The 24051-nt window shown below is 42.3% G+C and overlaps 1 protein-coding gene across 1 annotated transcript in view; it reads left to right on the plus strand.

The window, feature by feature from the left end:
* TGFB2 (transforming growth factor beta 2) overlaps positions 1–24051 on the plus strand; it is a 73148-nt gene that overhangs the window by 26805 nt on the left and 22292 nt on the right. Inside the window, exon 2 of the mRNA XM_032786269.2 lies at positions 20286–20449. Coding sequence (XP_032642160.1) covers positions 20286–20449 — 164 coding nt within the window. The remainder of the gene's footprint in view (positions 1–20285; positions 20450–24051) is intronic.

The raw sequence follows: 24051 nt of genomic DNA on the forward strand, positions 1-24051 counted from the left end.
CCTGCCCCCCAATGAGTCCCCCACACTAAGACCACACCCCAATGAGCCTCAGCCAGCTGCACCTGCTACCCCATCCCATGAAGTCCCACTCCCCCAGCACCTGGAGCCCCCACTAAGCCTTCCACACCCTGACCCCCGCCAAGCCTCATCTCCCCACATCCAGCCCCCCCCCCCTCGAGCCCCAACCGTCTTCACCTGGATCCTCTGCAGAGTCCCATTGTCCCTGCACCTGGAACCTCCCAATGAGCCCCTGTTCATCCACCTCTCCCACCCCTGCACCCAGACTGGCCCACACAGAAATCTCTCATCCCACACCTAGAACCTCTACCCTAAGCCCCTCCACACTTGGATCCTGCTGGGCTGAACCTGCCCACCCACATCTGGTGTGCCTGGCACAGAATAGCAAGGCCCCGGGGTGTTTCTGAGGCAGGCCCGGCCCTTGCCCTGTATCTGGGTCGGGTGCAGCCTCACTGCCAATTCCCCTGTACCAGGGGAGATGGGGGCTTTAGGGTGATCTCCCACCTCAATGCAGCCAGTGGCCTGTGCTCCCCACTGCTGGAGCCACATTTACTTATTGACAAATAAAATTTGCAGAGTTGTGCAGAATTTTAAAATACTGTATGCATAATTTTTAGTTTTTTCGCGCAAAATTTTAAATTTTTTGGCATAGAGTTCCCTCAGGAGTATTTAGTGGGGAGGTTCTGTAAGTCATAATAAAAGGATAATCCTCTCATAGTTAGGTTAGTGTACTGCACCGGTAAGAAAGTCCTGAGACTGTTGACTGATATGGCAGAATAAGAAAGGATGGTATATTTCTTACCATCCTTACCTGTTGTTTGAGTTCTGTCCAATTCTAGATTTCTCCTCACCCCATCTAAAATATTTCTTCAACCTTTCAGTATTCTAGGAGCATGCAGAATAAGTCCAACTAAAGCATTCAGGGATGTGCTATGAACTGGAAACCCTATCTTTCTATTTCTGTGTGCTGGACGTAAGGAATCTTAGCTCAAGCATGAGGACTAGAAAGTGAAAATGCTAAGAATTGAAAGGCCAAATTTCAGAGGAGTTCTGAACACTTTTGAAGCACCTGCAATTCCAGCTGAAGCCCATGGGAGCTGCATTTGCCTATTATCTCTCAAGACTTGGCCCTAAATTAGCAGATAAGAAATGTGCTTTTTGACAGCCATGTGTTAGGATCCTTCCAGTGAGTCCATACTGTGTGATCGAGAAGGTAGTTGCCATGATATTCATTTTTGCCTCTAGTAATGCTTGCTTATAAAGAGAAGACATTTGAATCTGCCTACTGCACTGTGATTATATTTTTACCCTTTAGCATCAACATTGTCTCCTAGGCAGCAGGCAGAAGGCTGTTTAATGCATCCAAATAGGCATTTTCAGCTACTGGGAGTTACTGTAAGCAAATATCTCCAACCTGGCTCTCCTAACTCATTAAGTACCACACTTTGCAGACATCTATGACTAATTCTATACTAGCAGAATGGTGGTCAAATGATTTCAAAATCCTGCATGCAGGAAAAGCTTTTACTTGGTTTAAAATACTGCCCCCTGAGCTTGGTTGTAAAATGCCAGGAACTCCTGCACTTGCTGATGACCATGGCTATGTGTGATGATGTGGGGAGAGATTCTATGAGAGGTGAAGAGCATCACAAATCGGCCCTGATCTTTCTTCCATTGTTCTATATTTATGAAGATCGTACCAAAAATGTAAACAATTTGTTCCTCTATCCAAAGTTGAAAGGTTTATTCAAGACCCAGCGCTCTTTAAAGTTTCTAACTAAAAAGGCAAGTAGCATTTGTCTGTTTCCCTTAGGAAGGCATTTCTTTTAACTGTCACTTTGGTAAACAATCTGACTGTTTAGATATCCCAAGATTTTTAATACCTTTATTTGAATTGCATAAAGCTAGTTGAATTCAGTTTGACACTAGGCAACAAAGCATATACATTTAGGTGCCAAGGAGAGACTCTGCTGTGCTTGAGATGCTTTACATTCCAAACCAGTTACCTTGTAAGTGTAATATTTACCAGATTTCAGTTCAGCTGGAGATGAAGAGCAGGCCTGTGGAGGAGGGGGAGCTAGGGAGAATTTGAGCTTGAGAAGGAAAAGCTTGAATGAACTGGTACAGCTTGCTAAATTCTTATTGGGTAATTGACTTAGGGGAAGACATTGTAAAGAACAGAGTCACTCACTGGGCAGTTTATTCAGGCTAAAATCACTGTGCAAGAAAGGGAAGGGAAAAATTGAAAGAGCCACTCTAGCTGTGGATGTAAAGCTCTCTAGGCTTTGTTGGAGGTGGCTAACCTCTTTGCAAGCTTTGAGTTTTATTGCATTTGCACATGTGGACTGGTTATGACGATGACACAATAGCAGTTTTAAGACTTTCATCCCTACATAGCTTTACTTTTGTGCCAAGCCAGAATTTGTCTAACCACGAGACTCCACTCAGTCAGAGGGGATTTCGGTCAATTTCTCAATCAATGCTGGAAAACTTCTTGTTTGTAAACAGAGCTAGTCAATGAGATAAAGCTAAATGGTTGCAAGGATAGGGTCCCATAAACATTTTTTTGCTGAGCAAATAATAAAATCCAGAGTCTGAGAAGAAACAAGATTGATTTACAAAATCACCTACATAAATTATGTCCCAATAATCCCCTTTACATGCCAATGAAGAATGATTTCAAATGTTGTCTAGTAAACTGAAATATTAAAAAGAAGCTGGATCCAATTGGACTTCATTCTGTTGTTTTTTTCATGCCTCTCCAGCTGAAAAAAAATGCTCCAATTCCTAATACAATGTGTTACAATTGTGCAAAATCCTTAATCCTATTTTCCATTCATTTTATGTAGCAATTAAAACCACAGCACTGGGAACTGCTTTCATCGGCAACTTTCAATTGCAGAAGTCTACTTAACTTCACATATCTTACAATTATGCATTTAATTTGACTACCTTTCAATTCCAAAAGATGCTGAAACTTAACAATCTTACCTTAATTATCAATATGTGCATCTGTTCTCCTTCTGACATGTACAGAATTGTACTGCACAGAACATGACAGCACAATTAGGTCTTTTTAAAAAAAGTGTTGTCTTTCATGGAGGGCATTGCAAAATGCTTCACTGAAAGAATAATATATGAGCTTAAAGAGAAAGGAAAGTTTTAAGGGAATAATTAAAGATGGGAAATGACTCAGTGGCTTGAAGGAAGAAAATTGTGGGTGAGTTCCAACTGAGATGCAGCAGCAAGAGTGATGGAGCCACCACCAACTGTGGAGAGTAATGTTTGGGAGGCACTCAGCATCTCTCGGGGTGGAGCCATACAAGTAGACTGAGAAATGGAGGGATAGCTTGGAAGGGACAACACCGAAAGATCATGATTCATTCAGATGGCAGCAATTCAAGACTAAATCACTAATGAGTGCAGTGCCCACTTTCAATGTGATCTCTATGCAGAGAATTGTCCATGTAAGCTAGCTCTCTTGACAATTAAAACAATACTTGTTTGTTGAGTTTTAAAAGCCAAACTTCATATTTCAAAGTTAGATGCTTTTGTGGGACTGGATGGCTCTGTCTCTAGACTGACATCCAGTCCAGGTGAATCTCACTCCAGTATGTAAATGTCTGCTTCACAGATTCCCCACACTGTTGACACTAATTGTCAGCCCTGACTGGGAGCCTCAGATGAGAGGGCAAGAATGAAATGCTCATGAAGATTGAACTGCACTCTTACTCTTAGAGATGGTCTTTTCAAGACAGGAATCAAGTACATTGGCAGGACTCTAGGGGGAACTCATATTGCCACCATCATAGATAAACGGATTCAATCATTAGGGCTATCTATCCAAGACAAAATTCGCACCATTTGCTCTTAGGGTTACAGACTGTAACTCAGGAGAGCTCTTAAGCACATGCTTAAATCGATGCCTGTTCAGGAAAGCTCTTAAACTGATTTGAGTGGGACATGAGTTAACGTTAAGCACAGGCTTAATTGCTTTCCTGAATCAGAGCCACAGACCTTTTATACCACTGCACTATAGAAGATTCAGACTGATTTTATCATTTATCCCACACATATTCTTTTCCAATTGGTTGAAACTCTCTGCACATTAATAAAGGGAAAAGAAAATCTTTTACATGAAAACAACAATGCTGTGAAACAAGAGCAAAATGATTACAGTTGGATTCCCCCTCTCTAAGATAGAGACACATAAACACAACAGTCTGAACAGCTCAAATTGAATTGTGAAATAGCCTGAGAATGTATTTTTACTGCCATTTCCTTGATTTCAACACCACTAAGTTTGTCATGTATGACGGCTTTGTGGTTGTTGTGACACTGTTGTAGAAAATTGGATTTAGCGAAAGCTTACTTAGTAGTTCTTTAAATAATTCAGAATGTTTCCAATTCTCCCCCTCCCACCCCCAGCACAGCTTGCTTCAGCAGTGGCATGTTTTTGTATTGTATGAATAGTCTGTTAGCACTGAGTCATGATGTCAGTGTATAACCGGGAGGTAACCTTGGGGGTTCCAACCCTTTTACTGGGTTGTACAACAACACTTGCAGTTACAAGTCCTTTCCCACAGACGATTAAAGTGCAGTTTCGTATTCAGAGAATTAAAACATTGTCCTGGTAATGTAGCATTGAAATGCTTAACTCAGCTGCTAAGAGAATTTGTGATGGCTGTGTGTATTGTGGGAGTTGTAAGGTTTACAGAACCGGTGTTTTGGGCCCAGCCTGATTTTAGGGACATAGAAATATCAAGGCCAGTCTCAGTTTACATTAAATGAAGAGTAAATCTGTGCAGGGGATAGCTTTGAAAGTGTACTAAATCAGTTTTTGGTGTTGAAAGTTTGTGCCTGTGCTTTACTCCAAAGATAATGGATGAATCACGATCCATTTTACAGTCACCCAGGACTGGCCTCTGCTACCCCAAAAAAACACACAGCCATGAATCCTCCAAATCAAGGGGACTGCAAACCAGTTTGTGGCTGAGCGGGGTAGTACCTCATGGCTGCTGCTGCTGCTAAGGTAGCAGCAGGCCTCCTCTCAGCCTGCTGACTGGCTCCCTCAGTACCCCGCATGGAAGGCTATGTTATTAAATGGATTTAGCCTGGGACTAAGACCTGAGGATTCCTGCATTCTAATCTGACAGACAGTGAATTCTTTCTGTGGGGCTAGTCAAATCACTTATCCACTCTTTGTTTCTGTGTATCCATATGTCAGATGGAGGCAATAATACATATCTCCATACCTACTTAACATATATAGTGTTGCCAGTTTTGGCTGGACGTATTCCTGGAGGTTTCATCACATGACATAATCTTTAAGTAAAGATTAATTTTTAATTCCCGGAGACTTCAGGACAATCCTGGAGATTTGGCAACTCTAGTGTAATAAGAACGGCCATATTGGGTCAAACCAAAAGTGCATCTAGCCCAGTCTCCTGTCTTCTGACAGTGGCCAATGCCAGGTGCTCCAGAGGGAAAGAACAGAACAGGTAATCATCAAGTGATCCATCCCGTCTCCCAGTCCCAGCGTCTGGGATTAAATAGTGAATTGATGTTTGTAAAGCACTGTTATACGTGTGCTAGAAGTCTCCAGATTGCACACACTCACCCTCACAGGGTCTGAAGGCTAGAGCCCCAGACTCCAGTCTCATTTGGAGAATGTCCCCTTGAAATTAAACATTTCTACATAGTACAACCCTAGCCTCCACTTCTGCAGTGGAAGAGAGCATAAAGTTTTGCTCCAGACCCTTTTTACGTAAATTGAACCTGTTAAGTTTGGTGTTCCTCACAGAACCACGATTTTGACCCACCCTAAACTCCTCAGCCTGGCCCTGAGAATGGTGCTGTGATCACAGTGGAGAGGAGTTATTTATATTTGGTAGGGAGGTAGGGAAAGAGGATAAAAAAGTGGCCCCATAGACCTTAGAAATATTCAGGCCATTTCTGAAAGTGTCAAATACTAAGGAGTCCATTGAAGTCATTGAGAAATATCACCAGCTGTCCAGTATGTCCACTCAGGGCTTTAAACGTAGTTGAAATAAGGTTACTTTCTTTTTCTGACTTATATGTACAGTATGTTTAGTTTATTAACAAACAATGGTGACAAATCTTTTTGCACTTGGCGCAGTGTATTGAAAACTGCATTCTTGCTGCCTCAGAGCTGGCCTGAGCAGCCATATTGGCATCAGACCCCTGTCTCCAAGTGCAGGTGCATCCTGTCCATCTGCGGCAGGTTTCCCTTGAAGTCGTTAAGATTCCATGATTCCCATGTGCCTCTCTCTGACCTTACGCCTCAATTCCAATACCTTGAGAAATCTTAGAGCCGTGAAAAGAGGGATATGCACAGCAGGTGCAGCTACGTAGCTATGCCAAGAGTCTCATATGCTGAAGAGAAGAATAGATTTGTAACAGAAGTAACGTTTGCAATAAGTCTGACGGATTCAGTAAAACTATGTCTGGACAATATTTTTTTTAAAAGATATGGCTCATTAGTAAATTGGCACTGAGATAACATCCCAAAGCCAGGTTTAATCCTGTCAGTATAAATGAAATTGATGAGGCAGGTGCCAAAAAGAGGACAGATTTAATAATAATAAACACAGACGCAAACCCAGCCCAATACTTAATCTCCTGTTGATAAGAGAATGAAAAACACTGTCTTTCATAAAAAACATTCTTGGGGTTTTTTTTTATTATAATTATTATTTTATTTTTACTACCACCCTCAAGAAGTCTGCATATAGAGCAGTATGGTTTACAAGTAATGTAGCCAGGCTTTTCAGTGTATCTGCCAATGGGGATGTCTCTTGTTACAGATTCCTTCTGAAAACTTCATTTTAGTAGTCTGCAACCAGGAAAGGAGGTGGGGGAAAGAAAGGAAGAAAAGGCCTTTGTTATGAAGTAGCCTGTGGTCAATCTTGCAAACATTGCAGGAGTTGAATCTGATATGTTTTAGGCATCAGCATGCTCAGCTTACCCAATACAACAAATTCAGAGGGCCTCAACTTTACCAGTTAATATCAGAGGGGTAGTCGTGTTAGTCTGGATCTGTAAAAACAGCAAGGAGTCTTGTGGCACCTTATAGACTAACAGACGTTTTGGAGCATGAGCTTTCGTGGGTGAATACATCCGACAAAGTGGGTATTCACCCACGAAAGCTCATGCTCCAAAATGTCTGTTAGTCTATAAGGTGCCACAAGACTCTGCTGCTTTTACCAGTTAAGAGGGTCAGTTTGTGTTCCCTGATCAGTTTCTTAAATGGAGATGGGAGGTAGTGCCTGTGATTCTTGCTTATAAATTCTAGCTGAAAAAGGAGCGGCACTCCATGGGAAGAGATGAAAGACACTTTGGGTATTTTTCTTACATTCCAGTGTAAGCAGAATAGCAAAGTGCATACCTGAGAATTTTCCAAACACAACACACATCTATTTACATATTTGATTTCAGTGGTGATACATGATAACCTGGGATTTCATTCAAAGAATACCGATGGCGATTTGGAAGGGTTCTCCTTCCTCAGACGTTCAGAAAATAGCTGACGAAAGCTGAAGGACCATTTGTTGGCAACTTTAATCAGGAGAAAACATGAGGCAGAGAGTGTGAAGACTGTCATTTTGTGCCGGAAAAACCCTGGTCCATTGTTACACTAGACTGCTGTGCATGCAGGGTGAAATCCTGGCCCTATTGAAGTCAATGGGATTGACTTCAGTAGGGCCAGAATTTTACTCCAGAGCTTTAAAGCGAGGCTGGCGGCCCTGGTGGAAAGAATTGTGCTAGTGGAAAGGTTCGAGCTAGCATGCTAAAAATAGAAATGTTGATTTCCCAGCTCGATTCTGCCACATCTCACCAGGAATAGAAAATCATGAGACCATGTGACTTCAGTAATGATATGAGATTCTAGGGTACAGCAAGCAAAGCTTCACTGTTCATTTAGCTTTAGAATTATATTGGTCTTTTTGCCTTTGTGTCATAAATGTAGAACATTCTGATGTGTAGCTACCATTAAGCTTGAGCCATGAGTGTCAATTACTAATTAAAAAAAATAGTTAAAGGGCCTGATTCTCATTTACATTCTTTTAAAGGCCTCTTTACATTAGCAGAGTAGTGTAAAGGGGCCTTAGTGTAAATGAGGTTCAATTTCATAGCTTTAATCATTTTAGTTTGTGTATGTCTTAAAGATGGTCCAGGATGGAAAGCCAACTAGTACCACCAAAGTACTTTTGGGGAACTTGGTTACCCCTTTTAAGTAGTCCAAGACAATTGTTGAACAGCCCAAAATATGACCTGAAAATAGCTCTCTTGATATGCACCAAGTGTTATCATCAGTGCTCAGCCCCTGTGTTTCAGCATGGGAGAGGAAAAGCAGCACCAAAGGATATAAATAAAGCAGAGGGAAGGAACGAGATGAGTGAATGTGTGCCGTGGAATTTCTTTTCAATGGATTCATTTCCAAGCAATCCTAGAGGCAGCAGCAGACTGCATATAGTAAAGCAGAACACATCTGTGAAAAACTTGCAGGTGTTTACGTGTAGGTTGCTGGCTGGCCTGTTTTTTATTTATTTATTTTTTTTTTGCAAAGGGGTGAATGTCTAATCTTCCAGAGAGAGAGAGAGGGAGAATAATTGCTAGTCTTTCCCACTCCAGTGCTGCTTGTTCTGCTTCATCCTGCCGAGTGTAATTTAGAGGGGCAGATTCATATTCTGGGAAGGGTTCTATATTCATTTCTAAGAAAGTAAAGCATTCAGCACTGGTCACACTAAGTCCTTCTTTGGTCTGTCACTGTGCCATCAGCAGTGATTTCTTTGTCCCATCAGGATTCTCTGTGCTCTGGGCAGGAATATATAACTTCATTTATCATTTTATAATCCTAGAGATGTAATGTTACACAGCACTCACGCAGAAAATATAATAGTCTAGCACAACCATGAAGAAAGATGAGCTCTGAGTGCACGTTGGAAGAAAGAGAAGGAAAGTTTTCTAGGGGAGGCCACAGACAACTACCCCGTTCTTTCTCTGGTCAGAGGTTCCAACCATTCGAATATAGCTTTCAAACACCTCTGTAGTTCAGAGATATTTGGATCAGGATTTTGATTCAGGGCTTTGTGCTTAGTCCTACCACACTAGAATGTTTTCCCCGATACTAGTAATGTCTCTTCTATAGTGGTACTACTCTTCTGTTCAGTCCTGACCCTTTACCATTGCACTTCTCTTGCGGGGGAGAAGTGTCACTTTTACAGAAACTCAGTCTTATTCAGTGGAATGCACTCTCAAGACAGGAGGAATTTTAAAGGGCCAGGATCATGCCTTATGTTTGACTGAATAGCAGTGCCTGACTATGAAGTACTAATAACAGAAGGCCCTCGCAGTCCATATGGTAATTTACTCTAACATATATTTAAACATGTGAGTCTGATTGCACAGCATCTAGTCTTTGTTCTCTACTCTCTACCACTAGATTTCCATAGTCATTTCCTTTTCAATCTAAGCAGATGTTAGATGCACACATACAACTCCCTTCCCAATCAATGGGATTTTTGTGCATGGAAAGACTTTGTGATGCTGTGTATATATTTTAAGGTTTTACTCTCACTTTCCGACTAGCCCTGAGTCGCAGTCGGATCCCCCATTCTGTTTTGCAAATGGATGACCCTGCAACACTTTGTTTAGGCTAAATTCAACAAGATCTCTCTGTCTCCAAAAATAAGTGTATTCTAATTTGTTCTGTGGCCTGTTTCTCTTGATGGGAGCCTCTTAGCTCCCACATAATGTCATTGACGTGTTGTGAAATGCAGGAAGCACATGGACATACAGGTAATTATTTTACAGCAGGCCTTCTTTTGAAAGGGAATAGTAGCTGTTGAAAAAAACCAGCTTTTGTTATCCACTGACATTAAATATGGTCACCCTTCTCTGTAAAGGCCTTTTCCTCTCACCTCACCCACCAGCCATCCAGACTCTTTCACTATCGCTTTCTATTTTGGTAAAATTCTCCTGCAACGGGTGGCAGCGTGTGTGGGCTGGAATGAAGCAGGCATGCGTAGTATCTCTTTCTCCAAACTATTTAGCTCTTGCTGTCTCTACTTTGACAGCACTTAGCGTTTGGTCTTGTTTTTTTAATAGTTCATTCATCTGCAGGAAAGGAAGAAGGAATGGGTGCCCATGATGCTGTGCAGCATCCAGTGACATATTAATGTTGGGTTTGTTAATGGCAAGTCATAAGCAATATCAAGAGAAAGAGAGAGATAAAGAGAGGATACACAGATGTTTTTTCATAACATTTTTGCCTTTTCATTTAGGCCGTGCCCAGTATGTTACTTGATAGCCTACTGTGTGGCTTTTTGATCACACAGACGCTTGTGTTCAACAATTGTTTGCATGTTTTTGTAGTTGGTCTGTTTATCACACGTTTGACACCATTATCCTAGGCAACTAGCAGGGACTGGGAGAAAGTTTTTTGCTTTATGCCTTTTGGAGAAGGGAGCCAGGGGTTGACGAAGATTTAGGTCAGATTTTCAGTAGGTCTCACCACCCATAATTGGGGCCAGATATTCAGGAGCACTCTGTTCCCATTTCAGCACCAGAATACATGCCAGATTTTCAAAAGAGCATAGCATGTGCTGAGTGCTTTTGAAAATCAGGCCACAAGTGTCATAGTAGTAACTACTGGTTGCTATGTTTTTTTAGAAAATCTGACCCTTATTTAGGTATCTCTGTGGGAGCTCAGCAACTTGGAAAACCTATCCCAAATTACAGGTGCTAAGCATCCAGAAAATCTGATCTTGCTTGTCTTGGCTTAAAGCACCAGAAGAGGTTAATCCATGTCTGTCAAAAATACGTTAGCATTAGTTTCACAGTTTGCAAATGGACCCTGGGTCTCTTTGCACCAGGGTGGGTTCCAAGCCTCAGTTAACTCACTGTTTCATTGCAGCTACAGTCTGTCAGAAAGCAGTGGCTGTATGTGCCTGATAAAGGCATGATAATGTCAACTATATCTGAGGCCTTTGGCCATCACCAGACACAGATCATCTTTTCAGATAAACCAGCAGTGCACCTACATCTCCCTGTAACTTTACTCTTTGGTGTTAAGTTTCACCATCCTCCCCCACATTTTGAGGAAGTGAAGTTGCTGTTATCCTTTCTCCTGGCCTCCTCAGCTCCAGGGACTGGATGTGTTTTGGGTAATACATCCAGTCTGTTCCTGCCATGTGGCACAGAAGATGGACATGCATTCACTCTTGCTATCTTGCTCAGCAGTCCTTCTCCACCCAGTAGCACACAGTAAATGAGAAAGGGAGAAGGAAGAGCCAGAACTGACTATGTTCAGCAGGGTAATTGTTTTGTAGCCTGTATTAGTGGTATGGGGTGGCATTGCACAGAATAACAGCATTAAGCTGTGGAGTCATGCTCTGCTAGCTCAGATTTGGGTAAAGAAATTGCAGGGCCTGCAGAGCAGCAGGTGAGAGTGCTGCAGAGGTGGGGTGGGTGTATAGCCATTTACTGTCTTCTTTGTTTGTTTTCTAGATTGAATTATGTTTTAAGTTGAGATTGCAAAGATTAGTAGCTTCATGGGAATGGGAGTGGAAGGGAGACCAAGAGAACATGCACAGTCAGAGGCAACACGTGGCAGGGGTGGGGACACAGAGTCATGTGACCCCCTCCCCCGATTTCTGCCAGGCCTGCTTCAAGGTTACTGCTGGGCACCTGTCCCAGTATTTGTTTGGGTCTCGCACCAGGACCTGTGGGTGATTTAACCAGGGCCATAGGGTGGCTGATGCACAGGAGCCTCCTCCAGGGGGACGGGGCACCTTGGAAACCACATCTGGAAGGAAACCACCCAGCCTGCAGGGGCTCGGGGCATGGCCAGGGCTGCCCCATTCCCGCGCTTGGATTTCCTGTTGACTCAGAGCCTCCCTTGCTCATTCATGTGATGCTGCTGGGCCCCTGCCTTGCGCGGCAGCTGGCGGATCCAACCCAGGCAAGTGACCGTGGAGGCCAGGCAAGCTGCACTGCAAGCTTCACCCTGCGGGGAGAGGCAGGAGCAACAGCTGGATGCTGCAGGGAAGAGCTGCAGCTTTCCAGGAGGGGAGACTAAGGGCAAGGGGGAGGCCTACCCAGGGGTGTGACCTGAGCTGTTTGAGGGGTGGGGGAAGGAGGGCAGTCAAACCTTTAAATTGTGCCCTCCTGCTATCAACAGTTATGCATTGTCTCAGTTAGAAAATTACATCTTTTTCTAACTGTGGCCAACTTTCCAATCAGATAAACATATTAATTTTCTTACTGTATTGTACATTTTTACAGAGGAACAGCAGTTCAACAGCGGAACATTAAGCACAAAGTTGGTTAATTATCGTCTTGTAAATCCATGAACCCCTAGAACTGTATGGCTGTAGTTGGCTGTGCACAGCATGGATAGAACTCACCTCTTCCTGTTGTAATACTTGTATCATTTCAGCATAGATCATAATCTATTAGTTATCAGCGGAACAGGGCCTGTGATGTACATTGAGTCCTGATAGGCAATTCATGAAAATATAAAGAGAAAATTACACAGATAGATTCCTTTCTGGGTATGGATTGATCATAATGACTCTAAAAAGTTCATGAGCTAATATGGAAAGAAGTTAATTAAATAGAGACCTCGTCAGTATTGATTTGTGTAAATATAACTGAATGGGAAAAAAGCCAGTTTTCTGGGTAACTAGAGTAGGTGTCCTGTCTCGGGCTAGGGTTTTGAGTTGGGGTTTTTTCATAGCAAGGATTTGGACTTGACAATTCATGTTCTTAATGGTGGCATATTGGCTCTTTACCATTCTGCTGGGTTGACAGTTCTAGCAGCCAATATCAGTGGTACAGCGACTGATTTGATTTCAGTTGTCATCAATCCTCAGTTTTCCCACGGCTTCAGAAGAGTAGTCAGCAATTGGGTCCCAAACCTATTCTCTTTCTTACTGCCTTTATGTTAAGGAAATATCTCTTCCTTTCTCTCTCTCTCTCTCTCTGTCTATCCAAATATATTATGTCCATTGCCATGATATATAGATACCAAATACACAAATTCAAAGTACCAGGAGTATGAGATTGTGAACCTTGTACTCTATTTCCCTTCCCTCCCCTCTGCCCACTGTGATTAGGATTTATTACTAAGGATTATTCTGTGGAATAGATCAAGCTACCTACCATTTTTCTTTGGCCCTCCAGAACAGATTTTTAAAGGTATTTAGGCATTGCTGCACTCAATGTTGCAACTTCTGATTGAGTTAGGAGCCTTAGTCTAATTTTCAAAGGGGATTTAGGCACTTAGGAACCAAAATCCCATTGAAAAATCAATGGAATTTAGGCTCCTGAGTGCCTAAATCCCTTTTGAAAATGAGACTTAGATTCCTAAATAAGTGATGGATTGCAGTGTGGAGTGCAGCAATACTTAAATGCCTTTACAAAACTGGGATTCCCTCAATAACAGAAGCTACAAACAGATGTGTCTTGCATTATGCTCTGAAAGAGGCAAGACACAAATGCATCCTGATCTGTGGTGGAAGGGAATTCCATTGCCAGGAGCCCTCAGCTGAAAACTCCCTGCTGTATACTCCCAAGAATGTCACCTTTCGCTCCATCAGCCACAGTGTCCCTGTTGGATGGTAGTGTTAGCAGTGGACTGTGGAGAGAGAAGTGGTTGCTGAAGGAGTCTGGTAATAACCCAATGACAACTTTGAAGATTAAATTTGGGATGTTTAAGCGGATCCAGACAGGGAGCCGATGCAGAGCTGAGTTTCTGACTTCATGGCGTCACTGCAGGAAGTTGAACAGATATCTGCATCAAGCTCCACACTGCAGCCACAGTATGATCCATCTAGATCCAAGGCATTGGAATAGCAGATGGATGTCTCCAGAAGCCTTTATCACAGAGGGAAAAGCTTACCATGGGGGCGTACATCTGAGCTGTCCATTTGGGCCTTTGAATACTTGAATGTTGAACCCCTGAAAACATGAATGAAGCCTATGGGCATGATTTGGCTCATCTGTATATAGGCATCCGGTTGCATTCTGGAGACTGCTTCCCGCAGAATTCTGCAGTCACATTGGAGTCACAAGGGGTGAGCAGAATAATTAGCCGTGAGCTTTTGGAATCCAGATGTGTTAGACAACTGTCTCATTCCTTGGAGAGGTTTTCACTGGAAGAGGGCTCCTGACAGCAAGGATAGGATCCTGCTGGAAAGATATTCAGGGATAGCTTACAAGTTGCCTTTCCCTCCACCCCCTATACCTACAGCTTCAGTTGTCACATGCCATTGTTGTTAAAAGAGGGCTGCTCTGGACAAGAATCCATATGCAGGGCCAGGAATGAAATCTAAACAGGAGGTGGGAAGGAACAATGTCATGTTATGCAAAAGTGACTGCTGCCTATTAAAAAAAAAAAGAAAAAGTAGGCTATTCCTGTCAGTGAGTTGCAATCTAAACAGCCTACATGGTTCTAATAGTCAGAGGGCTAGGGACCTCTGCCAGAGTATAGAAAGCATAACAACTGCATTTAATAACAATCAAGCTACTCTTATAAATATTTGCATATGCTTCTTCAAAGCCTAGTACATGGCCATTCATATAATTCAGTTAGGAAGAATAAAAAGGAGAGACAGAGGGGAAAAAAAAGGGACCCCATGTTTTGTAACTGTCATAATGAAGAATGGGCAGAGCACCAGAAAGAAGAGGAGAAGGAGGGGAAAATAAAAAGCAAAGAAAACCCTCCAAAGTTTAATAAACACAAAAGGGAATAAAAATAAATCTTTGAAGCATTTATTACCAGTCCTTGATGGAAGGATTAGATTGAAGCTCTCAGCCTTTCCAGTGTGGGTGGATGTGTGAAGTCAGTCCTTATGGTTTCTACCAATGAAAAAAGAAAAGTTGTTTACATATCCTAACAACAGGAAACATATTCAATTAGTTCCACTCATTCGTGATGCTCTTTCAAAGAATGTTTAAGGCTTCTGCTCTCTAACAATGAAACTGTGCTTGGAAACTAAATGGGACGGACTTATCCCTGGTGTAAATGCATTGAAATTCTTGGCCAAGAGTCAAAGGGGAGTTGAAGGGAGTCCAACTGTGCCTAATTTGATACAATTTGTATGCTAAGGAGGGGTCAGAAGATGGTACAAATTACAGCATCTTAGAGTCACTTGGGGCCAAATCCAACTTTTTTTAAAGTCAGTGGGAGTCTTTCTACTGTCTTAAAGATGGCTACAATACACAGACTTAATGCTGGTACAATAGGATGGATAGATTTCTGAAGCCCCAATTTTGCAGTTATTTGTAAAGATTTTGTAAGTTAAGTAACCCGTCCTCAGTTATTTTCAAATGTTTGATATCCCCACACCTTTCGTGTAATGGAGATTGAATTCTATCTTATTTGGCAATGAAAAAATGGTAAAATAAATAGTTACAAATATTGATTTTGTTTGATTAGAAAAAATATATTGGGGAGGTGCGTCAAGGAAATTACTGGCAGATCCTTCAAGAATGCATTCATGGATTAATAATGGGCTGTATCTAAAACAAAAAACAGAAAAGGGACAAGGCAGTATAATTTCTATACACAACACTGAGCAACCTAGAGGAGACCCTTGCTAGATCTTATTCAGTAGAAATAGAGGAAGAAATATGTGGACATTCAGTAGAACTTAATTTAATTCTGACACAGAGGGATGAATGGGATCTTATGTACCTCAAATAAAAGCATATGAACAGGATGTGTGTGTTTGTGCATGTGTGTGCATTTGCCTGTGTGTATGGGAGAAGTAGCCCTTTCCTAACCTGGTTTATCCACAGGGAATAAAATTGTAGCCTGTTACCTTAAATAACTGACAAGGAAGGAAAATTTACAATTAATCCTAAATACATATATTTATGCATTATTAGCCAAAATTATATTCCTCCCATGATGTGAAATCTGAGGGTTCTGTTGAAAATTTTCTTTTCCTAGTAGGACAGGGACCAGGGACAGGTAGTAATCTTGGAGTTCCCTATAACAGAAAAATAAATCAAGAAGGTTATTTCTGCTGTAAATGAGGATGTACCTCCTGGTTCAGACACCTTTCTGATAGAATTTCTCAAAAAGTATTAGATTAAATTTTGTTTGATATGTAAAGGGAAGCTTATACAAGAAGGCTGTTCCCTAGTACTTTGAGAGAGGCCCACAACCATTGTATTACTCAAGATAAGGACTTCCTGTTACCAAGGCTTTATACACCAAATTCTGATTTTAAGATTATAGCAAACATTTTAGCCAGCTGGGTGGCAAGGATGTTGCCCAGCATAGTGATCAGTTGGGAGTTTGTTTTAGGATGTGGTATATTTGCTAATTTAAGAAGATTTTTTAATTGATAGGGCCAGTAAGAAAGACTGGTAAGTCAATGTGCTAACTGCACTAGGTGTGAGCAAGGCATTTGACCATGTTGAGTGGAACTTTATTTTGGAAGTCCTCTTTTATGTGGGCTTTGGTTCGTATTCTGAGAATTGGTTATCTGCTATGTATAAGGAAGCCAAACTATGGTTTAGATCAGTTCTTGGTCATCTGAAGTTTTCCTCTTATTAAGAATTACTTTTCAAGTTTAACCATTTTCCAGGTTCTAATTAGATTTTGGGCCATATGTCTAGAGGAGATGCCCTTGTAAAGGGCATAAGGACAGTAGAAATATATGATTTCATTCTTTGCTGATGGGGCCCTTCTCTTTACTGCATTGGTACATACCTTGTTTTTGTTCTTTACCATATTCAAATTCAGACAGAATGCATAAAATAGATGCAATGAACAGTGACTGGTGTACTAAATGTAAAAGTGAGGCTGGTGTCTTTTTGAAAATTAGGATAAAAGGATAACGAGTCTTGTGGATAAGGGAGAAGCGGTGGATGTGGTGTACCTAGACTTTAGTAAGGCATTTGATACAGTCTTGCATGATATCCTTATCGATAAACTAGGCAAATACAATTTAGATGGGGCTACTATAAGGTAGGTGCATAATGCTGGGATAACCGTACTCAGAGAGTAATTATTAATGGCTCCCAAATCCTGCGGAAAGTTATAACAGTGGGGTTCCGCAAGGGTCTGTTTTGGGACCGCTGTGTTTCAATAATCATCAATGGACTTAGATGTTGGATAGAAAAATACGTCTATTAAGTTGCAGATGATACCAAACTGCGGAGGGACTGCAATGCTTTGAGGACAGGGCAAAATTCAAATATGATCTAGACATAATGGAAGAAATGGTCTTAGGTTAAACCGGATGAAGTTCAACAAAAGGACAAATTTAAAGTGCTTGCACTAGGAAGGAACATCAGTTTCATACATACAGAATGGAGAGACGTCTAGAGGAGTAGGCAGAAATAGACCTAGGGGTCATAGTGGATCCACAGATTAAACATGGTCAACAGTGTGATACTGTTGCAAAAAAGCAGACATGTTCTGGATGCATTAACAGGTTTGTAAACAAGACACGAAAGTCATTCTTTCGCTCTTATCTCTGTGCTGTTGTGCTCCAACTGGAGTATGCAGTTCTGTGGCAGCCACATTTCAAGAAAGATTGTGAGAAATTGTCAGGGTAGTTAAACACTGGAATAAATTGCCTAGGGAGGTTGTGGAATCTCCATCTCTGGAGATATTTAAGAGTAGGTTAGGTAAATGTCTATCAGGGATGGTCTAGACAGTATTTGGTCCTGCCATGAGGGCAGGAGACTAGACTCGATGACCTCTCGAGGTCCCTTCCAGTCCTAGAATCTATGAGTCTATCTAGAACTGCTGGGTTGTTCAGAAGTTCATATAGCAGTGGAAAAATACCTTAAAGACATTGTAGACATGCAACATGTTCTTTATCTGTGGGTTTCCATTCTTAATGATCTGTCCCAATCGTCCTCTAGTGGCTTAGAAATAGATTCAAACTTATTGGAGTTGTCTTTTCTATAATACCTCACAGAAGAAAAAACTCTGTTCCATCAGTAGGAGAATGAATTAATGCCCTAGAGTCAGTATACTACAGGAAAAGGGATTGAGCAAGAGTCTCCTCCAGGATGGTTGAGAAAGCTGAAGAGTCACACTTGGGTTTTTAACTGTCCAGAGGCCCAATCCTGTAATGTGCTGGGTGCCAAATGCTTCCACAGCATGACAAGTATTGAGCTGTGTGAAGGGTGGGGAGAATGTTGTGTTTTAAAGGTGGTTGCCTAGATTTTCTGCTGGCATAACCCTGATGAAGCCCATGGAGTTACATGGATAGAGGATTTGGCCCACTTTGTCAATTTGTAATTATGTGTTTTTCATCTTTGTTTCTCTTCTATACAGTTTTCAATTTTAAAAAATGTAAAAGAAAAGTCAGACTTCCCCTTAGCTTTAGTGGGAGTTGTATCAGGCCTCTAGCTTCACTTAGATTCATCTCTGAATTTGGCTCACTGTACCCACTCTGCAACTGGAGGACCTCTTGCCAAGCAGCAGTGTGGAGAATATCATGCATGCAGAGTGTTTTCAGCAACACTGTTACTCTTGCACCAAAAAATTAAAAATTCTGCACACAATATTTTAAAATTCTGCAAAATTCTGCAAATTTTGTTTGTCAAATATATGTGGAGGCTCCAGCATGGCATTGAGAAGCACAGGCCACTGGCTGCACAGAGGTGGGAGATCACTGTGCAGCTTCCCCCCTGAGACATGGACTTAGCAGTGAGGCTACACCCAACCCTGACACAGCGCAAGGATTGGGCCTGCCCCAGAAACACCCCAGAGCTCTGCCCCTCCAGGCCAGGTGTAGGCAGGCAGGCTCAGCAAGCCAGGATCCAAGTGTGGTGGGGCTTAGTATGGGGGATCCAGGTGTGGGTTGAGAGAGTTCTGTGTGGGGCAATCTGGGTGTGGGCAGCTCAGTGGAGGATCCGAGTGTGGGGCAGTCTGGATGCACAGGGGTTTGTTGAGGGGTTCTGGGAGCAATGGTAATGGGACTCTTCAGGGGAGTCCAAATGAAAGTGGTTGGGGATCAACGGGGGGAGGGTTGTGGGTGTACAGGGGACTGAACTCAGCAGGGGGTCTGGGTGTGTGGGCAGCCCTGCACAGGGATCCCTCCCCCTGCACCTGAGGAGCAATCGGTGGAGGAAGCACGGGAGGGGAGGAGGAGTTTGCAGAGCTTCGTGCAGCTGGGGGAGAAATCTGGGCATGGGTCTGACTTGCCTGCAGGTGCTGTGCAGGGGAAGAGGAAGTCCCGTCCTCCCCAGCCCAGCCAGGACTAGCAGCTGAGCCCGGTGCAGGATAGAAGGCACTAGTTGGGTCTTCCCTAGTCCCGTCCCTTACCCCACATGATTTACCTCTCTGGTGGCTGCCCTGGGCACCCAAAACATATTGCTGGGGAGGTCGCTCACTGCAGAATTCCCCCAGGAGTAGCACTATGCATGGTTTGCTGCTTGTGCTCATGGACAAAATTAGGTAGAACAGCTTACAATGATCGCTGAACCCATTATGTTATGGAATTGGGTGTAAGTGCTTGCCATGTTAACATCCAGTAAGATGTAGGAGAGAAAGCCTTTTGAAATTTAAACTGATGATTTTTGTAATGCTGTCTTTTAAGATTTTGATTCAGCTTTTCTAAATGTTAAAATAGTGCCTATGTTTTTGCCTGATCGTCTTCAGTGCACAGCAAGAGTTCATTTTAATATATATGATCAGTTATTGTTGATAGTTGGTCACTGGATGTGTAGGTCTCTTTTTGTACATGCTGGTCTATTCCCTTTCCCTTCTAATTATTTTTTGCAGTTTAATACAATCAAAATATTTAAAACAGAAAACACATTGTACGGGGCTGAATATTTTTACTGTAGGTTTTGAAAAAATGAAACCTATATGGGGCAAAGTGCTTGCCATTAACTCCTGTTTTCTTGGAAAATACAATTAAGCCTATGCAAGTCTGAAGTCATTCTCCAGATATCAACTGTCATGAACATGCTCCAATTTATAAGCATCCAGGATTTTCCACTGTTACTTTCAAAGAACAGGGTTAAATGCGTGCCCTGAAATAGAGTGTGAAATGGTTTGTTAATCTCTATTAATCTGCTATTCCTCTAGTCAAACACATGTATTTATTTTTCTGGTTAAATTGTTAATGATATTAAATTGGCCGTTGGAAACTGAATCACGCTGCACACATTTCCCTTACTGTTTCTTGAGGCTATCTTATGTTGTGGTCTTTAAAAGAACAATGTATTTTATCATTTTAAAAGATTACACTAACTTCTTGCAGATGCCATCCCACCAAACTATTACAGCCTTTACTACAGAATCGTAAGATTTGATGTCTCAGCGATGGAGAAAAATGCTTCCAACTTGGTGAAGGCAGAGTTTAGAGTTTTTCGTTTGCAGAATTCAAAGGCACGGGTATCTGAACAACGAATAGAACTGTATCAGGTAAAGCTCTGACTATTACTGTGGATTATTGTACTAACTCCTTACGATGACATTTCCTGCGCCTGATTCTTTGGTTTACCCTCAGATAACTCCGTTGATTTCAGTGGAGTGACTCCCAGTTTACACTTACGTAAGGGAGGAGAGAATCGGGCTTCATGTGCTCAAAATTGAAAAACTAATTTCAAGTGTCTTCACAGTCCAAGCTAGTAAATTAAAAATAATAATAGTACCTTGTACTTCTACATCCTCCTTTCACTGCAAAATCTCAAAGTGCTCTACAAATATTAATTCACTAATGAGGTCTTACAGCACCTTTCTGAAGTAAAAAAATTCTATTATCCCCAATTAAGCAGATGGAATAAAATGAGGCAGAAAGAGGTTAAGACCCAATTTTCAGAAGCACCCTCTAATTTTGGGTGGCCAGCAACTTCAGCTGAAGTCAGTGGGAGCTGTAATGTGCTCAGCACCTTTGAAAATTAGACCTTGGATGTCTACATTTGGGCATGCAACATTGGAGGGTGCTTATGAAACTTAATCTTACATGACCTGCCCCAAATAATACACTGAGTCAGTGGCAAGAGTAAGGAACAGAATCTAGGATCCTAACTCTCCATCTAATCACTAGTTTACATGTGAGAAATGGGACTGTTGTTCTCAGGCCTAATCATAGACTATTGGGATTGGAAGGGACTGTAGGAGGTCATCTAGCCCAACCCGCTGCTCAAAGCAGGACTAATCCCCAAACAGATTTTTGCCCCAGATCCCTAAGTGGCCCCCTCAAGGATTGAACTCACAACCCTGGGTTTAGCAGGCCAATGCTCAAACCACTGAGCTATCCCTCTCCCCTGATCCCCAGCTGGATCAGAGCCTGTTTACCCTTCCTTACCAGAAATGGTCATTATAGCATTTCAAAGTAAGATTACAATCTGAGGCTTTATTTGTGGTACTGTTTCTGTATGACAGCCACATAGATCAAAGGGAAAGGAGGAAGCAAAAACAGAGAGACAAAGAGTTACATGTTCTTGTCTCTCTTCCATAGGTCTGTCCTGCTGAGACTTGTTTATATTCTAATAAAATGTATTTTTGATGGTTACTCTGAAAGTTCACCAGGCACTTCAGCTAATAACATGCAGTGACTTAGGAGCTCAGTTCCCAAGAGTTCTCACCAAAGGGGTATGTTGGTTATCATATGGGTATTACAGAAACCACATGATACTTGTGTAGCAGTGCCTCTCTGCTGGGCATTCTGCCCAGGATCACACTTGTTAAACCCTAGTAAAGTCCACAGGGGAGACTCTGGGTAGTATCATTGACTTCAGTGAGACCCCTTGTGGAGTAAAGTACAGCTAAGTGGAATAAGGGTATTACCATTTGCTTTAAGAGTTCGTGCTGTTTTCTTGAAATTGGAGCTCTGCTGCCATCATCCCTGAGAAGCTGTCATGAGAAGTATGCACTGCAGTCATCATTTAGGCCAGGGATACATGGAATTCTGTTGCAGGTGCCCAGCTTGCAAAACAAAGGATCTCCGAATCCTCTTAGAAATCAGCAGCAGGAGTGCTGGAGTTCAGATCTGCAGGTTGTAGACTGGAACCTGGCTTTATTTGATACCCCTGATGGAGTGGGAGATAAGTTCAAATATATATGATATGATTTTGAAGTTTCTGTAACATTCCTTAAAAGAAAAAATTAAAATGAGTCTTTGATGAAGGTGACTGAGGCCCTCTATTTATAAACAAGATAGGCAGATCATAGGGGAGTGACATTGCAAGCTCACTATGCTATCACACCTGTGTGTGTCTCCCTACCTGAGGGTAGTTCAGTCTGTGTACTGACTTGGTGTTCCTACTGAGACTTCCTCTAAGGGCCCAGCTCCTTAATGGTAGTTAGGCACCTGGCTCCCATCAACAGGAGTTATGGTCACAGTGCTTCCGTGGTAGCTAATCAGCATCCTGAAAGGTGTGTATTTGGGGCAGCCTGAGTTAAACCCATTGAATTTCTTCATTTAGGCATTGAGGGACAGGAGGGTTAAAAAAAGTGCCTTTTTTAACTGAGTACCTGACTGGTAATGAGGGCCAGCTGGAGCTCCTTATTGGGGGTATGTGCTTGAGCAAGCTTGTGCCCTTGGTAAAGTATAGACAGCTGAGAAAAGGCAGGTACTTTGACTTTATATACACAGTTATTGGTGAGGGCTGCCTACTTTTTGGTGTTGGGCAGGGGGTAATGAGGGAAAGTTTTCTATCAGTAATAAATCTAGACTAGAGTGAAATCAAATCTGACTTCCCCAAAGAAACAGAAGGTTTAAAAAAAACAGCTAGCTTTGTGTATTCTTGTATAAGAAGAATGGGTCGTGCTTATTATTTTTTGCTTACCTACTGATTGAAGACACCAAGCCTGGGACTATAATACAGTTTTAGGTCCTCAGTGTGATAAACTGAATTTGTTTGCAACATTTCCTCTGCAGCACATCTATTGGAGTGATGGGTTTGTGTGGCCAACTGTTCACTGGGTGCTGAAGTGAGACACTCTGATTCATTTCTTAAAGGCTTCTGAAAATCTGAGACATCCTTATAGCCAATTCCCTTCTCTCGTGGTTTTTATTTTCCTTTTCACTGAGGTCTAGTTACCAATCTTGCATCGTTTTATGCAGCTCTCAATAAAAGGGTTGACCCCAATCATTCAGCTAGCTCTGTGATGGTGAATCTGTGCTATAAGGTACCTTCACTAGTAGTTCTGCCTACATGAGCACTACCATCTCTAAGTACTGCTAAATTCTCTTTCTAACCACCCCAAGACCTACCGGCCGAATAGGAGGCAGCAAAAGAAGGGGAACTTGGTGGGGTCTTCAGAAGACCGATTCTTTGAAGTGCCTGAGTTGGCTCAAAGATGAATTGTTGTCCAAGTAAAGAGTTGGAACTGGAGAGGAAGGGAAAATCAAGGAGGGTGGGTGGGAGAGAGGGGATTAAAAAAAACCAGATGTCTTGGGAATGGAGGAGAGCTTGACTAGAAGCATGGGGCTAGGATGAGATTGAAACTAGAGCTAGAAGCTTCAGAAGTGGAGAGGAGAATATGGGAGGTAAAGCAAGGAGTGGTGAGGCAGGTTCTTAAGTCCACAGGGTTGGTAGAGGCAGGAAGGAGAGAGAAGAATAAAAGAAAGTTACTATCTGCAGAGACATTCACAGCCAGCCCCTGTCACTGCTTCTAGTACACAATTCCTTGCACGGACAGCGAGTCTCACACAAGAGCAACAGGGCTGCTAGTAGGGTCGACTTGCACATTCCATATTCCCCTTCCATGCATAAATACAACCCTAACTTCCTGCTTCTCTGTGGGATATGTGGAGGGACAGCTTGTGCTAGGCTTTCTAGTACTAGTGAGTCTGGAAGGGACAATGTGGCTTTGCATCCCACATGGGGAATATATAATTTGATTGTTAGCTTCCCACTCCCTCTGAGTTCAGGAATGAGTATTTGGATTATGTGTCAGAGTTGCATTAATGAGATCCTATTAATTAGTTCCACACCCACCAGTTTCAAGAAATGAGTGTGCATGCAAGTCCTCTACCTACCTTTTTGGAGCTGAATTCAGGCAGGTTGGGAGGGGTA

The sequence above is a fragment of the Chelonoidis abingdonii genome, chromosome 3 (genome assembly GCF_003597395.2).
Source record: "Chelonoidis abingdonii isolate Lonesome George chromosome 3, CheloAbing_2.0, whole genome shotgun sequence".
In the NCBI taxonomy this organism is placed as follows: domain Eukaryota; kingdom Metazoa; phylum Chordata; order Testudines; family Testudinidae; genus Chelonoidis; species Chelonoidis abingdonii.